General features: G+C 50.5%; 6 protein-coding genes across 6 annotated transcripts; 5 read left to right on the top strand and 1 right to left on the bottom strand.

Annotated features, from left to right (window-relative positions):
- Window positions 1-2,927: 2,927 nt before the first annotated feature.
- Window positions 2,928-5,240, top strand: N7473_005068 (uncharacterized protein; the record flags this gene model as incomplete). The annotated part of the gene is made up of 1 exon (XM_057151008.1): window positions 2,928-5,240. The coding sequence occupies one exon, from the start codon at window positions 2,928-2,930 to the stop codon at window positions 5,238-5,240; it is 2,313 nt and encodes a 770-aa protein (XP_057011118.1).
- Window positions 5,241-6,330: 1,090 nt separating this feature from the next.
- On the top strand, window positions 6,331-9,332 carry N7473_005067 (uncharacterized protein; the record flags this gene model as incomplete). Its single annotated transcript, XM_057151007.1, has 5 exons — window positions 6,331-6,764; window positions 6,821-6,890; window positions 6,944-7,483; window positions 7,533-7,806; window positions 7,867-9,332. The coding sequence occupies 5 exons, from the start codon at window positions 6,331-6,333 to the stop codon at window positions 9,330-9,332; spliced, it is 2,784 nt and encodes a 927-aa protein (XP_057011117.1).
- A 566-nt stretch (window positions 9,333-9,898) lies between these two features.
- On the top strand, window positions 9,899-10,663 carry N7473_005066 (thioredoxin family protein; the record flags this gene model as incomplete). Its single annotated transcript, XM_057151006.1, has 3 exons — window positions 9,899-9,907; window positions 10,121-10,248; window positions 10,360-10,663. 3 exons carry the CDS (start codon window positions 9,899-9,901, stop codon window positions 10,661-10,663), a joined length of 441 nt encoding a protein of 146 aa, XP_057011116.1.
- Window positions 10,664-12,233: 1,570 nt separating this feature from the next.
- On the top strand, window positions 12,234-12,419 carry N7473_005065 (uncharacterized protein; the record flags this gene model as incomplete). The annotated part of the gene is made up of 1 exon (XM_057151005.1): window positions 12,234-12,419. The coding sequence occupies one exon, from the start codon at window positions 12,234-12,236 to the stop codon at window positions 12,417-12,419; it is 186 nt and encodes a 61-aa protein (XP_057011115.1).
- A 48-nt stretch (window positions 12,420-12,467) lies between these two features.
- On the bottom strand, window positions 12,468-12,677 carry N7473_005064 (uncharacterized protein; the record flags this gene model as incomplete). Its single annotated transcript, XM_057151004.1, has 1 exon — window positions 12,468-12,677. One exon carries the CDS (start codon window positions 12,675-12,677, stop codon window positions 12,468-12,470), a length of 210 nt encoding a protein of 69 aa, XP_057011114.1.
- A 1,480-nt stretch (window positions 12,678-14,157) lies between these two features.
- On the top strand, window positions 14,158-16,640 carry N7473_005063 (uncharacterized protein; the record flags this gene model as incomplete). The annotated part of the gene is made up of 4 exons (XM_057151003.1): window positions 14,158-14,222; window positions 14,278-14,842; window positions 14,909-15,094; window positions 15,153-16,640. The coding sequence occupies 4 exons, from the start codon at window positions 14,158-14,160 to the stop codon at window positions 16,638-16,640; spliced, it is 2,304 nt and encodes a 767-aa protein (XP_057011113.1).
- Window positions 16,641-16,945: the final 305 nt, after the last annotated feature.

Below are 16,945 nucleotides of genomic sequence, written 5' to 3'. Positions count from 1 at the left end.
TCACTCTCGATGCCCAAGGCCGGAATGTGTTTGGTTAAGTTGAACCCTTCTTTGGATTAGATGGCAAGCGTGGGGTTTGTAAAGGACTAGGAATACCGGGAATAACTGTGGAACAAGATCTTTTGAAAAGAAAAGAAACCCTACCAATGAACCTGCAGATCCGAAGACACTAGCTACATAATGTCTCGTTCTAGCGGTACGAACGCTCAGATGGGAAGTTGGAGGGCCTTACAACTGTCTCTGTAATCCGGGTATGTATCGTGGCGGTGTCCATCCATCAAACTCGTGGCTGATTCCGACGAAGGTATAAACTACGCTACTTTAAGTACGAAGTAGACAGTTCGATTTTGAATAGATTAGTTTTTACCAGGTCATGCGCAGTCAATTCAAATTGCCGACGGACAGGCCAATAGCTTTGTAGTCGCAATCTATGTACTCCGTACTCCATACTCTTTTATTGCCGCAGAACTCTGTTGTTTGCTACTTAATTTCGGGTTGGTGGCGGCAAGAATACTTTGCGCCTCTTCAGCCACGGATACTTTTGCCGCTCGTAAACTGCCGTCTCGGCCGCTACTTTGATCCATTGGAATCGAATACAATACTTACTACGGAGTACTTACCTCTATTGATGATCTGCCTTTGCATCTACAAAAACCTTCATAGTCTAAGGTTTTGCCGATCTCACTGTACGATGATCTGAAGTGGACGTGCTCCGTACAGTAGGGCCAACCAATCTTGACGGAGAATATCTTCCGTTCTAAATGATTGAATGACCGAATAAGTGGTGAATGGGCGTAAAGCACACAGACCATCCGGCGACTCACCATGATCACTAGCCCGTTAGCCTGGACCAAAGTGGCCAATTTTTGCTGATCGGGTCCACTTTACAACGACCGGCCATCCTTACAACCCCCCGTTCCTGCAGGATTCCAGCGGGACGCTGGCTCTGCAGTAGTCAGGTCAGTGCCTGCAGATAGTACTGTAGCAACTGGCCCCAAACTTGGGGCCAAAGGTTGAAAGTTCAAAGATCTGACTAACAGAGTCCATACGGACCAGATATATATCCAAATATATACAGTACCTTCGAGACATTGAGTGGTCACCAGCCTCTCCTCTCCCACGGTACGGACTCCCGCTCTGAACCGTCTCGGCGGGTAAAGACAGGCACCTCAGTCATCATAGCCATGACGGTTATTGGCAGTTTATTAGGGGATGCGTAAGATCGACTCCATTCCCGCGTGTCAACCCACGGAATGCGGGCTTCTGGACTGGCGGTGGAAGGGGGGTTAGGACTCCACCGGGCGCTCAACGGTGTGGCCTTGGCCGTCACAGAGGGCACGCGCGCATGGCACGAGATCCAACCCAGCCCACCTTTGAATGGGGCTTTGCCGCGGCCCCAGAGGTGTGGAGGGGATCGATGAAGAAGGAGAAGAGTCAAGAGTGCCGAGTAGTAGTAAGAGGGAGAAGGAGAGTCTTGGAGAGGTGAAGAGAGAAAGAAAAAGCGGTCCAAGAATGAACGTGCCGGGTTGGTACAGTCAGTTTATAGTGGCAGACTTGAGAGCTTCGAAGCTAAGAAACTTGCAGAACTTTTGCGATCGGATCGACCCTGGGTGATCGGAGTTGGATCCGATACATACTGTACTGTTGTTTCTTTTTCTTCTAGCGGTCTGCTCTTTGATGATTTTTTGCATAGGGTCGCTTTTTCCAGCCATGATCCATTCTGAATGGGTCGTTGGAGGTGTGATGAAGTGGATATCTCCCCACAGGAAGAATGGGTCCTGGAGACAACAAATTTCCCATGATGTCGACAGTGATCCTCTGGCCCGCTATTGCAAATGCTTTTTTAATTCTCGGTCATATGGTTTTTTCGGGGGGACTTTCTTGCTCGTCTCGTGCAATAACTGGCCGTCACAGCCGCGTTTCCGGCGTAGCATATCCCTGCTCCCCCTGGTCAGCCCAATTTGATAGGAAGAGTCGGATTAGGTAGGAGAGATGTATCGAAGAGCTTGTCGTGCATAGATCCAGCAGGTCCCAGGTACCGTGTGACAGAGTCCAATCTGATATTGTCGTTGATGATGATGCGGTGGGTATACTGCAGGCCTGAAGAAGTGGAGGGATGAATAATGAATAATACATAATTGTCATTCTTGTGTGAGCCCAAAGAGGATTTATTTTTAGGGAGAAACCAAAACAAACCGGGGGGTCTGGCCAGCCGAATGGACTTGGGAAGAAGAATACATAATCAAAAGGTTGATAGATTTGATTCACTTGGGGGATTATTACTTGAGTCAATCCAATCATAGGGATCCTGGGATAATTATCACTTTTCCTTCCTCATAACTCTCCTTATTTCCTTTCTCTTCCCCCCCTTTGCCACCATTCCCTACCCAACTTGGTAGTTGTTTTGGCCGCCACTCATTCTGGTGCAAACCAAACCATTTTAGGGACTGAGAGAGTTCATTCGACACACTCCTACATGCCTCACAGTTCCTCTTGTTTCTTCCTTTTTTTTTCTCCTCTTCCTCCTCTCCCCCATATTCTAAACTTTCTTCTATCGAACCCTACTAGTCTCCCAGGTAGTACAGAAACTATCGCCCCGACTAGTATTTACTTCTTCCTCCCAACCACCCCCCTCCCTTCGCCCAGACCACACACCGTCAACGATCGCTGCTTTTTTCGCCCGTTTCACTCATCTCCCACCCCAGCTTAAACCCACTGATGACGCCGGTGGCTCTGCATTTGCTACTCTGCTACCCCATTCAGTCTGTACCTCTCACAGCTCACTAAACTGCCCTCGGGCCCGCTCTTGCTCCCTCGTGTCCTCGATGAATCTCGTCGCCCGTCTGCACGATCTCTCCGACCGACATCGTTCCCGCGACTGCGATCATTAGTTCGCCCTGCGGCCGCGAGCTGCACCACCTCGCGCAATGGCGATATGGCCGTTTGGTCGTAAGAACAAGCGCCACACCATTCAAGTGAGCGCTGACGAGGCCACCGCACTCCAACATGCCCTGGACGAGAACGATTCGCCCGCTCCCGTCGCCGAACCAACCTTGGGCCGCAAACCTTCCCGCCGGGGTTCCAAACGCCACAGCAGACGCTGGTCGCGTACTGGTGATGGCTCCGAAAGCCCGGGGCCAACGGGCCAGACAACCACGTCGAACCGCCCGGTCTCCTCTCTCGATCAACGGCGCTTGTCTGAGGCAGACCAGACCTACCCGCGACCGCTGTCACGGAAAGGATCGCTGTTGAAGAAGCAGCCAAATCCGAGTGGACCCAACAAGCTTCGCAAGAGCAAGCGACAGACCCATGAAATTCTACGCGAGCGCGAGATTAAGCTGTTGTCGTCAACTCCCATCGACATTCCACGCCGATCAACTCAACCTCTGGGCAGCGACTATGGAGTGGAACACCGACGACGCAAGGCAAATGGGCGACGCGCTGATCGCTATATGTCAGATATTAGTTTGTCGATTCGCGACTCGGCCGCATCCTCTATTTCGGACATCTCCGATCCCTTCACCTACAAGGTGAATGCCTTTGCTGCATTGACTCCACGCCCTGTCGTCCGTTATGTCGAGACGCCTCGTTTAACCACGGCGCGAAGCAACAATACCTCGACAGGTGCTGGGCGACCGGACAGCGATAGACACCCAACCCGAACCACCTCTGGAGAGGATCTCTACTACTCTAGGCGACGTGTGGATGATCTGGCGGATTCTTTGGATGCTAGTACTTTGCGAGAATTACTCGAGCGAGACCGTCGCCGCCGGGAGAAGAAACAGCTCGAAGATCAAGAAAAGCTACGTCGCAAGTTGCAGGAACGCGCTGATGCCCAGGCCGCGGAGGAGCGTCAACAAGCGATTGAAGCGACCCAGCAACCCCCGGAGGTCCAACCCGAAGAAGCTCCCGTCGTCGAGGCTCCTGATGTAGTTGAACATCAAAGTATTATTATGGAAGAGACCATCGCTGAAGAGCCTGAAGACGAAGCACCCGCAGAGCAGTCTGGTACCTGGCTACACGATGAGTCGAAGGAGAGCGAGGATGCCGGGCGGGAATCGATTGAAAGCGTGCATGTCATTGGAAATATTGATGACAGCTCGATCCGCGAGCCTAAGCTGGCTACTCGGCCTAGCTTTGCTCCCTCACATGAGATGGGCATGTCTCGCACCACTCTCTCTCCATCTCAATCATCCCTCCGACATGGAATCATCAGCCCCAGCCAGTCGCAAACCTTTAACGTTGGTTCTACCTCTGACATTTCCGAGCGCCGCCCGTCCGAGACCAGCGGTCGCCGTGGTGGAAACACCATCACCTCTCTTTTCCGACGTGGTTCCTCCCGTATCAAGCGACGATACAAAGAAAGGTTCCACGACTCCAGTCCCGATGTCTCCAATGCTTCACACGAGTCTTTTTACCGGATCCAAACCCAGTCTTCGCCTCCACCAGCCTCCGTCATCCCCCCGCGAGCTTTCATTCCAACCGGTGTCATCCAACGCTCGCATTCCAAGTTCACAGAGCACTTTGGCGACGAACCCGTGTCCCCTCCAGACTCGCGTCTCCAGTCCCCAGATATCCCCGAAGAAGTGGATATCCCTGAGGAAGTGGCCGAATCTTCATTAGAGAACGAAGAAGGAAGCACTTTCCTGCACGGCCCGACTCCTACTTTCGCGGGCGTCGATATCGTGAATCCGAAGAACCGTCGCCATCTCTCAGGCGATAGCTTCGAATCCGAGAACGTTCCCCTATCCCAGTCCTTGGCATCTATCGACTCAGAAGGATCATGGATGTCGGGACAGTTCTTCCGCCGGATGTCCCAGAAGGCTCCTAGCAGCCCCGTCCGTACCATGACCTCGTTCAGCGCTGCAATCGACAGCCCGGTCGAGACGCATGATGATGTTCGTGACTCTATCGATTCTCGCAGAGCCAGCAGCAATATCATGGGCGAGCCAGAGCTACTGGAAAATGATGAGGTTCCTGCGAACGACGCTACCAAGGCCGCCGAGACCTGGCACCATAGCGAGGTCGGCCGCCGGGCAGTCCTGGTCAGCCCCGTTTCTCGTCCCAAATCTACGGCTACCATGCTCAAGAGCTTCCCTTCATTGTCTCCCATCACGGCTGAAGAGGATTACTTGGACGAAGACGAGGGCGATGACAAGGACAAGGTGGTGAGAAGCACTCCTCAGCCGCAGCGCGTGGCTAGTGTCCACGGTGTTATCTGCAATGCCGAGGATGAATGATCTCCTCCACCTCTCCGAGCTTGAACCTCCAGGCCATCAAGCCCCCCAACTTTGCATGCCTCGTGCATCGCGTACACTCTTTTAGTCATTTCTTTGTTTTTTCTCTTTTGTTCCAAGACTACTGAATCTCTGTGATATGATTCCCGGCGCAGCGACGGCCATCATCTACGACGCGACGCTGATCTCATCCATCACGTACCCCAGTTTTGTTGTAATAGAACCCTCCCACCGTGCTTCCCCATCATCACATCACATCACCCCCTCTCCCCATTCCCCTCCCCCTCCATCCCCCTGTCCCCTGTTTGACCTGCTGAGCCTGTCAATCTGTACGGTTGTTGTTACCATTACACTGCGATTTTGTTGATACCCCCAACTTGCCCCCTGTTTGTTTCTGCTTCGAGTCTTTGTCAGATGCATAAATTCAATCTTCCGTGTTTCCATAGCTCCAGGATGCGCTTACTCCTTGTTCTTTCTGCCTTGCCGGTTGCCCTTGGCTTTTTGTCGATGCACATAGCCTGGTCTAGCATAGCCTGCGTCTTCGATTTGACGGGTGATTTTCCCCGGTTCCTTGCTATACTGTTGACCCCCGGTGGATGATGTTTTTAATACACTGTTTTTGTTTCTGGATTGGATTGGATTGCAGATTTGCTGGACGAGTCCTCCCTTGTTGGTATACCTAGGCAGAGCCTCATAGATATTGTTTTTGTTTTATCTCTCATGTTTCCATCCTGTAGGTATAGATGACTGGAAACTGGATACTAAATGGCACTGCCTACTTTACCCCTCCGAGTTTCCAACTGGCCCTACACCATTTAGTACAACCAGAGCCAATAATTATTTTTCCTTGTAGCCGCCGTCTGCAGTCCGTTTCGTGGGGATATGCACCTCGTTGGCCTGCGATTGGCGCCGTCCAACGGCCCCAGTTAGCCTGGCCAGGCAGTGCATCCATCCTGGGCGGCTAAGCCTGGAGATGCCGAAACACAAGAAGACCATTGTTTCCATCCCCCTCCCATGTAAGCCCTTTCCCTTTAGCCCTCATTGCTATTGTATGCCATCCATATAATTTACTATACAAATAATAAAAACATCCATGGCCGACCCCTTCTCCGCCGCCAGCAGCGCCATCGGCGTAATATCCCTCGGCCTCCAAATAGCCCAACAACTAATAAAATTCTGCCAAGCCTACCAAAGCTACGACGAAGACGCGAAAAGAATCGAATCAAAAGCCGAATCTCTCCGGCGCCCGCTCCGCGCACTCCGCGATATCATCGAGGATGCGCAGGTGTCGAACCCCGAGTTGGCGGCTGATCTGTCCGAGAAGGCGTTGGGTTTGGAATGCATGGTGAATAGACTGAGGACTGCGGTTGAACGGCATTTACCGGTTGTTGCGGATGGGTTTCGGTTTCCGGAGAAGATCAGGGGGCAGATTAAGAGGGTTGTTTATCCGTTTCGGAGGGATGGGTTGAAGGAGATGTTTGAGGATTTGGATGGGATTCAGAATTCGTTGCAGACTACGTTGAGCATGTGAGTAAAATTTATGAAGAGGATATGGTTGTATGGGGCTGATTAGCAGGTTTAAGACATTCGACGCAGAAGATGAACAAGTTGGGGTTGATGCAGGAGGCGATTCTTGAGGAGGTGCAGCAGATAGTACGATCACCTCCTTAAGGCTGGTTTGTGAATGGCGCTGATTGGATATCTAGCGCATTACTCTACAAGAATACCCAGAAGGAATGCCACCTCCAGCGTTGCTTAAATCATGGTGTGATCGCCAGTGTGGTTTTGACGAGAACCCAGCCACGGGGATGCAGATGACAACGAGGACATCAACCTCAGAAATCGCCATTACGACTTCCTCCAATTCCACCAGTCATGCTATGACACCCTATAACCCCAAGTCCAGCAATAAAGGAGAAACCACAGCAAAGTCATTCAAATACCTCAGTACTCTCCTTCGAGTCGCGGTGACCGCGTCTTTCTCACTGTCAAAAGGGGCCGGTGGATTCTCAATCGCGCCATCTTTAAGCGTGCAAACCGTCCTGGACTACAACGGGAGCACGCTCGAATTACAAATAACCCAATTCTTCGATCTGAAGAAGACAACTATTTCCGAGTTTGACCAAACTGTCGAAAACTGCATCCGCCAGGTCCAAAAGGCTTTCTCTGCTGGGAAGTCAAAACCATCGGATATTTTCTACTTGGACTATGCTCCTCGTGATTATAACATGGTGTCCTATGTGGATGTATGAATGCACTTATTCTTTGAATCGGGAGCAAGCTGATGGTTTATAGGCGCTGGTACCATTTGACATAGCGACGACGCGAGATCAACTTCCAGGCTTGCATAAGCTTACGAGGTTCCTCGTTAACAATGGCTCTAGGCCAAACAACACGTTTAGTCAAGGAGCTCTGCGAGGGCTACTTCGATTTACGAGATTCCAGGATGAAGAGTATGCCCTGGCTTCATACCTTGTTGATCACGGTGGTCCTTGTACACTGGATAATGGAACCCTCAACCATATCGAGCGATACAATATAAAGTATATCCTGTCCAGATATAAAGAGAGTATGTATCACTACCTATTGCCTTCACTCTTTCTGAAATGGAAGCTCATATTATCTGCAGTTCTCATTGTCCCCGAAGTTGCCAGAATATTATTTCAGGAATCTGAAGAGGAGCTCAAGATTGGCCTCGAATCCGGTCAAATCGGTGCTAACGACAAAGCATGCGGCTGTTCATTACTTCAACTGGCATTTGGATGGCCAAAGGGTGTACAGCTCCTCCTGGAAGCAGGGGCATCTGTTGGTGGAGGTTCTCTCATCTCCTTCTGGGGATGCCCCAGCCCTCTCCGCGAAGAGGACATCGGATTCAACGGATTTTTCCATTCAACCAGGCTCCTGCTTGATGCTGGGTGTGGATTATCAATCCCCGTTTTGCAGGCTCCCAGATCAGGAAAATTGCTCTCGCTCTTTGCCTCTGTGCTTGTCAAGCGACGAAGGAAACTAGGCAGACTAGCTCAGTCATGCCTGCCTCAGGAAGAACTACAAGCACTCGGTGTATATGAAGACACGGTTCCTGACCTGCATGCATCAAGGATATGTGAGAGGGTTGCCGCACGTGGCAAAACCATTGATCAGTCGCTCTTGGTTCGAAATCAGAACGCATCCATCTATCATAATCGGGATCTTATTCCCAGTGTCATGGATGAACTGTTTAACGCCGGTTTCAAAGACTTTGATTCGGCAAGCTCAACTAACGTTACTCCCTTGATGACAACATACGAGTCCTTCTATTCTGCATGGGAAGGTATTGAACGGATGGTGTGGTTTCTGTCTAAAGGAGCAGACATCAGTCGTACACTACCCTGCTCCAAGGCAAAGACTGCCCATTTATTAACGGTTCAAATTGTTGGATTTCTTATTGCTATAGTGGATATCAGAAAGTCTGACGCTGTTTACTTCCATTGGTCAAGTCTGGAGGAGAAAATTGCCTACTCGAAAGAACATCTCTTCCCTTGCCCATCTCTTACGGACCAATGCACCTGTCCATGCTCTCCACAGGGATGTACCGTTGTCTCTGTGGCAGGGCGACAAGCTATGCGTTGGTCTCGATGGTCCCGTATCACCGACAAGTCTTCGTGGTTGAAACGCTTGATATCTCGCATAATCGACTGGGCTCAATCTACCCCGTCGGCCGAACAGGCTGTCATTCGATCCCTAACCTTTGACGCACTCGGCCTTAAGCACACCTGTTGCATCGAAATCGACGGTGTAGTCAAGGCATCCGACAGAAGAGACGCGGATAAGATGGTGGGCAGAGACCCTGAAGAAATTAATGAAATCCAAGCAGAGAATATGCAAGGCATGGAAACATTCAACCAGCTCCTGGCTGATTTTCAGGCGAAATTTACTGAACTTGGCCTTCCTATCATGGAGTTTCTTGAGTGTTACTGGCACCCCCATATGGTCAAGCATCTCCTAGAGCGTGACCCTTACAGCGAAGAACACGATCGAGAGACAAGGAACATAGGTGTGATTTTGCAAGCAGAGGAAGAAGACTTAGATCGAGTCTCGCTGCTTATTGGTGCTTAGATCAAAGAGGTCGATGAGGAGGGCGATGGGTGGAGCCTACTGTAGGAATTCTACGCATATAGTTGATAATATTTGTCGACTTTTCTAAGAAACGACTAGAATGGTACGCAGTCTCTTGTGCTCCTTATATTGGCCCTCTCCTATAGCTTATTATTGTTGTGTTGGTTAGCATATCAAGAGGCTCTCGGTGTTTGATCATAGAAATAGGCATTTGAACAACCGAGGATGGTAAAAGTCGCCATGTATGACCAGGGCGATGGCATCATTCAGTGAGTCAAGTTGGAGTGATGATCTGGCTGAAATTATAAACTCAGTTTATCAGATCAAAATTTGCTGGATAATATTAGTCCTTCCATGGTTGGATGGCTGATTCTTGATTATTGATATCCGTCGTGTTATGGACATGGGTGCCGATGGATCCAGAACTGATCTAATTCGTAAGCAAGCACGCCATTCACATTCTGCCGTCGTCGCCCGCCCAACCTCCTTTCTTTCCCGACCCTCAAACAGCACTGCAATTGGACAAATTGATACGAAAAGGTGCATCAGACCGTGACAAATTCAACATGCTGCTTGTGAGTCTACACTTTCTGCCAGAAATCGCTGTTTCAAGGCTGTGCTGGATACTGCTAGAGGGCTCCATGGGCGGTTTATTCATCCGCCCTGGCTCTTAGCTAAGCTAGCTTGGGTCCAGCCTCCGGGAACGTCATCGCCCTATAAAATCCGAACGCCCCTCTTCGGCTTGCCCCTCCTTCAATTTTAAAGCTCACAGCACTTTACGCTTCTAGAAACCTTCTACTTTCCGCTTGACTCGTCTTTCGGCTCGCTTGCCTATCGCTCAGCGTACTTTCTCATCCACCCCAATTTCCCACTTCACCACAACATCTTTCAAAATGGGTGTTACTCAGATCACTTCGTGAGTTTTCATCCCTTTTCCTACTACGACCGGCTACCCTCCTCGGCCTCCACATTAGAGGCCGTCTTCGTACCCTGAATCTGGAGAATGTTCTGCTGACATATGGCATAGCGAGAAGGAATGGCAGGATCTCGTTGAGGGCAGCAAGGAGCCCGTCGTCGTCGACTTCTTCGCCACCTGGTGCGGTCCTTGCAAGGCCGTTTCTCCCCTCGTCGAGAAGCTGAGCGACAGCGTCACCGCCGTCAAGTTCTACAAGGTCGACGTTGACCAGCTCTCCGAAGTCGCCGCCAACAACGGCATCTCCGCCATGCCCACCTTCCTATTCTACAAGGATGGCCAGAAGCGCGATGACCTGACCGTCCGTGGCGCCAACCCCCCTGCTATCCAGAAGGCCGTTGCCGATATCTCCGCTTAAATTGAAACATGAACCTTGGAGGTCCTGAATATCGACCTAATAATTTGCGCGATATGAGAAAAAAGGAAATAACATCCGACCTGGGGCCCTCTTTGTATCCTTGGAATCTCTCAATTAGCAAACTTTCTTTTTCTCGCTTCGCTATGAAAGCTACCGTAGATTTATCGCTTGATGAAGTTGGTATAGTTGTCTCCAAGCGAATGGTTGTGTCACACAGGCGATGGCTTGCATCCTGCAGGCGGAGATCAGTCAGATCAGTCCCCACTAGATCCCTTGACAGGTTCTCCGCAGGTTCTATGTCAGTCATGGCAGTGGGACAAACGTTGCTCTGTCGTATAGTGTCATGTGTGTCTAGTGCGTCAAATATGAGCTGTCGGATCAGATTAGGTCCAATGACGACCTGGAGCTTATGGTTGCCACGAGTCTAAAATCTCCGACCTCGAGTCTGAAGCTGCCTAGTTGCCTCATGCTGCAAGAGTAAAAGTATCCGGGAAATCTTTCCCTAATAATAGATCGACCGTTTGTCTGTCATATCGGAAGAATGCACACGAGCTATCAAACAGACCTGGGACTGTAGGGCTACCGTGTAATTGTATAGCATTGCCTAATTGAACCGCCAGGCTGTTTTTTTCTATATGATCTAAACTCGATTATCCATAGAAATGGACCTGAAGTACAGAGGCATGTGAAAAGAGATAAATCAACCTTGAGGTTATGGTTCCATTGTGTCATCTACTGATCTCTTCCACAAGAATAGTCTAGGATCCAATCTATTACACTTCGACCACTTGACTCATAGATAACGAGATGCAACTTGACTAGACTTATCGTAGAGCCTCTAGAAGCAAGAATGGCCGACCGTGGCAAAGCGATCTCAATCCGAGTTGACTGATCCCTGCGTGGGATCGTGTTGAGATGACTCGTCAACTAAGAATCTGACGAACAGTTCGGTGGCGGCGCCGACAAGAACCGGTTCCTATTTTGAGTGTCTTGCAGAGAGAAGTACAAGCCACCGATCGCGTGTTCTCAAAAACGAGCCAAGAAATCCAACATCGCAAGTGACACATCCCACAAGGGATGTCAATGGAGTCCCGCAGGATTGAGCATCGTGGAGCAAGTCTACCCGTGCCATGTGGTTGACACGGCCTAGTCTCTCGCTTCCACTCTTTCACACTCCACCTCTGCCTCGGCGAGAAACCAATCTATTGACTTTGACTTTTATCGTGCGAACATTCCAGAGTCACACTTAGATTGGAGTGGACCATGCCTGAAAGGGACAATCGAGGCGGCGGACACCAATTTACGTCCGAAGACCCGACAGTCTGCGACAGCGACCGGGTCGAGTGGATTTTGGTTCTCGGCTTGAGCCGAGAAAGCATGTTCGGTCCATGGACTCATCAACATTCGGCGAGAACTCAAATTCTGAGGGTTTGAACTGGATTGAACTCTGATAGCAACTAAAGTGCAAACCAACGAGGCCCGACACGATGGATCAGATCCGATCGGTCCAGCTTATCCTTCGCGGAGTGAAGGAATGGGAAACCAGGCCTGGACTACTCAGCGTTAAGCCATGGACCAGCCAAGACATCCTCCACCAGGACCACCAGTCCACCACCAACCTCTGCCCACTGGCCAGTGCACGCTAGCGCGAGGTGAGATCGATGGCATCAAGGACAAAACCATGCGCCACCAGGACTTGCCACATCAGGTTCTGTGGACAAAAGAGCTGTGTGTGGATAGCCCAAGGAAGGACTAAACTAATTGAGTGCCGGACAAACTGATCGTGGGGTGGGTTCCTGATTGATTAATACTCGCTTCTCAAATGATGCTTCGCAATCTCGAATCCTTTGCTAATGAGATGTCCGGGGCACGTCCGAGCCCACTTCCATGTTGGACCAACAATTGTCATAGAATACTTGCGCCTACCACGGTTCTGGCCCCAGGGACTCGGAGTCAACTTGTCAAGGGACCGGTCGGGAAGCTTCCACACAGGAATCAAACTCCCGATCGACATGATCGATTACACGCGCCCGTTTGACAGGCTAAGCGACAGCTTTACCGGCGGCATTGTGACTGATCGTCGCGGGCAGCTTTTGACTTGCATATCCGGATGAACAGTGCAGACGACAGAGGACAAATAGGCTGATAGAATGGCCTATCTATCTTCAATGCGGGCAATACAATTCTCCCATTCGATTTTCCCCTCTTCTTTGCATGGACCCGCCATTTTACGCCTGGAAGCACGGCGCAGCTGAAGCTGAATCAATGTTGCCCCGACGAGCCACCCCCAATTAATTTATTCATCGGAGGGGCCGGATGGAACACGGCCAAAGTGCGCGTACACACTTTATCCTGTCCGCTTACAAGGCAACAAAACAAACCAGTTCATTAAATAAATCCCTGCTAGCTTGTGGTACATGGTTGATTTGAGTTCGCAAAAGTCCCTAAAATGCAACAATCACATTATGGCGTCGGAGACAACCTACTTGGTCAAATGGCCGGCGATGCACAGACATTGTATCGCATGCACTGGGTCCATTTAATACCTTGGGGCCTTCTGATACGCTCGTTCGCAAGGCCCCGCCCCATCGTTCCTTACCCGCTACGATCCGATCTAGATCAGCACCTATCTCAGCCCAGCGAATGATGAATTGGCTCATGCACGACGAAAAACATCCTCGCTTGGAGAACCCATTCTCACTTCTTCCATTTTACCCCCCAAGGACCTAAAAGACCCCTACCTAGGCCCGTGCTAGACGACAATCTTCCGGGATGGGAGATCACATTGATCAATCTGAAACCCTGTTTACCTTCCTTTCCACCTGGTAACCGTTCTGACGGCCCTCGGTACGCTGCCGACAGCCTGACAGGCATGTGTGGATGCATGTCTGCGTCGGTACTTCCGTAGTGCCACGCGAAGAGACTCATGGGAACAGATGCAGGCTATCCACCAGAATGTGGATCCTCCTATCTGCCCTTTACTTAGATCGGATTACGCTCAGTGGAAGTTATTTGTCCGATTAATCAATTACATTTGCTTTTTGGGCGCTGGGTCCAGGCTTGCGATGCGAGAAGGACCCCGGTCAGCCTAGTGGAGGCTTGCATCTGGGAGGGTGTGATTCTCATTCCAATTCATTTATTATTATAAGATACCAGCGGCCAGGCTGTTGGGTCGAAAATTAGTCCGCACTTATGCTGCTGCATGATTGTCGCTCCTTTCCTTTATTTTTGATTACCCCCGCTACTATCATTGATATCTTGCTGTGAATCATCGCTCTCTTCATGTTCTAGTATATTTCCCTTGTTTCCCACAGTCGACTGCGACTATTTCTTCTCCTGCTGCATAAGGGTCGGCACTCCTTGGTCAATGCTCGCGTTGTAACGCATTCTCCTACACCATTATCCAACATGGCGGGTATGGGCACCGACACGGCGACCGCCACGCATGTCTCCTATCTGGGGGGTATATCTTCCTTTCGTACGTGATTAGTTCGATGGGGTGCGCGACAACACTGGAGCTTCTGCATCGAAGGACATCGCGATCGGGATTCTATAACTGGTATGATATGACCCGTTTGTGCAAAAGTACCCGCGATGACTGACAGCAATGGCAGGTATCTACTGTTGACCTCATCTATTACAATGGGTGGAATTGGAATCTGGTGCATGCATTTCATCGGTAACCGAGCAATTGTCCTCGGTGACGGACAGCAGGAAATCCAAATCCTTTACAATGTCGCATTCACCGGAACATCGTTCGTTCTTCCCGTGATAGTCCTGCTGACAGCATTCTACTCCATCGGCGTCGAAGAGAAAGCCGGCTATCTGCGTATCATGCTTGGAGGATTGTTGACTGGAAGTTCCGTATGCGGTATGCACTACGTGGGACAACTGGGCATCGCGAATTACAAGTGCTCCTACGCTGTCGCCAACGTGGTTGGGTCTGCTATCATTGCTGTATTCTCTAGCACCCTGGCTTTGGGCATCTTCTTCCGGTGGAGGGCGACTTGGACCGATAGCTGGTGGCGACGAGGAATCTGTGCCTGTTTTCTTTCGACCGCTGTGTCGGGCATGCATTGGACGGCGGCGGTTGGCACTTCCTATCGAGAGCGCGATGAGTCGATGCAGCATGGTACTCAACTGTCTCGCACTCAGGTGGTCATCATTTGCGCTGTACTGGTGAGTCACGATATGGAGTCAAAGGTTATGGTCGAGTGCATAAGCAGAACTAACAGCCTTTTCTAGGCCTGCGTCTCTTGCGTGATTTTGTCCGCCTGTGCAATTGTTGCAGGTGGCAATCGGCGACGATCGACTACTCGTGCACACCAACTTGTTCTAGCCTGCGCCTACTTCGATCCAGCCGGACGTGTGATGGTTACACCCCAGGCCCTTCTGCCGACACGAAAGATTGTCGATCACTACATTGGCCGAGTATGCTTACAACTCTATTGATCTGACATCGAGAAGACTAACATGGTATTTCATATAGACCTTTAAAGACGACGACCTCACTCGCACTCATCCTACCTTCCTTTGGGCTTTCAGGGCTAGCCGCAACTGGCCTGTTGTCAAAGACCTAATCCCCTTCATGCGAAACCGCCTCGAATCCGAAGAACAAGCAATCCAAAAACACGTGTTATCTCGTGGAGTTGTCATGGACAAGGAGACCGAGCTGCAAACAGATTTCGATACCCTCTTCAAGCAGCTCTTCTGTGTTACTGCGCAAGAGCTTTCGGACGAACTTCGCCAACCCCTATCAGACTTGGGAACCCTGTATGACAATGTGCTGGCCACCGCGATCCCCGTTTCACGATTATCACGCGCTATGGGACGCTCCTCCCTGCGCACGGGTAAGGGTCAATTAATTTTCAGTGTTCGGCAATTACAGAAGCACGAAGCAAACCGTTTCTCCTCCAACGGATTCCGATTCGCAACGATCGAACACGTTACGTCAACCTTATCCCGCCGTATTCACGTCCCCGAAGTGACTCTCATTGAGCATCTCCGCGACATGCGCGATTATGCAAGCTCGAGTCGCGGCTTCGGAGAAGGCGTGCATCTTATCTCTTATGTGATGCGACCTACCGTTCAAGATCACTTTGAAATTCTCACCACCAAGGGAACCGGAAATCCACTCCCTTCTGCAACTCTTCCAATGAAGCGTCTATCCGTGCAGCATCTCGATCTGATTTCACACATGGAAGGCTGGTCCATGATTACGTGTCTGAAATACCTACAATCGAAAGCCGCGCAACAAACCGACAAGAATATGGAAGCATTCCGCGAGCACCTTGTGCACGGCATCATGACGCTCGCCAAGTCATTCCCAGAGGATATGCGTTTAGCAGCAACATTCTCCTCCAGACCTCTTCTCGCCCCGTGCCGTTCTGCCCTTCGACGATCCGAAGAGAACCAGCTCTTTTCCCAATGTACCCTCCTCACCTTCTGTGTTGTCGCCCCTCTCGACACACAAGTACCCAACCCCGATTTCACCTTCACTCCATTCCGCCTCTTCCGCGTGCAGCAGCAAGTCAACGACGTTATCGCCGATCGAGATGGCTTCTCTCGCGAACTGAACCAGGAATTCTTTTGCACAGACGTCCGCTCTAATTCCTCCGTCACCGAATCAGATATCAAGTCAACAACGCGCTCGGCAATATTGAAACTCTGGCCCTCGCGAAAACACCACGCTCCTCCGTCAGGGCACTCTCAGGAGTCATTAGTCGAGACAAACACAGTTCTGGGAGATATCACCGTCCAGAAAGAAGTTCGCGTCGACGTCACCCGGATCAACGAGAACGCCGCGCAGAACGTGGGGCACACGCACGATGCTGTCATCGCTGCCGGAGATGCTGTTACCACTCCTGCGACGTATGTCGATGAGTTGTACAGTCTCTGCTATGCGCCGGGCATCCGTCTGCGGCCAGATTCGTCACTTCACGCGTTGACGGCTGCTCGAAATCCTGATAAGTCATGATCATATTCTCCTACTTCGAATTTTCCTTTTTGCGGGCGTTGATGGAAGGGAAAATGCCCTGGTCATGGTTCTCAGTTTACGTTTCTTTATGTCGTTACGGTACGCTTTCTGCTTGTGTGATTGGCCTGGGTTTTGGGATGGAAAGCCTTGTATATAATATCACCCTCTGTGAATATATTGAGAAAAATATTTTTTATCTGATCCTGTTAGTTTTGTCGTTCCCAGGTTAGCTCCCCGGTACACTTGGAACCTTTTCTCTAAAGCCTTATAAGCCTCAATGAAAAAGTAGATTAGAGTCTATTAGC

This window comes from Penicillium subrubescens (genome assembly GCF_028828155.1).
Source record: "Penicillium subrubescens strain IBT 31985 chromosome Unknown utg000003l_segment0_segment0, whole genome shotgun sequence".
Taxonomy (NCBI): Eukaryota; Fungi; Ascomycota; class Eurotiomycetes; order Eurotiales; family Aspergillaceae; genus Penicillium; species Penicillium subrubescens.
The sequence above is the reverse complement of the archived record's forward strand: the minus strand, read 5'-3'. Positions and strand labels throughout refer to the sequence as shown.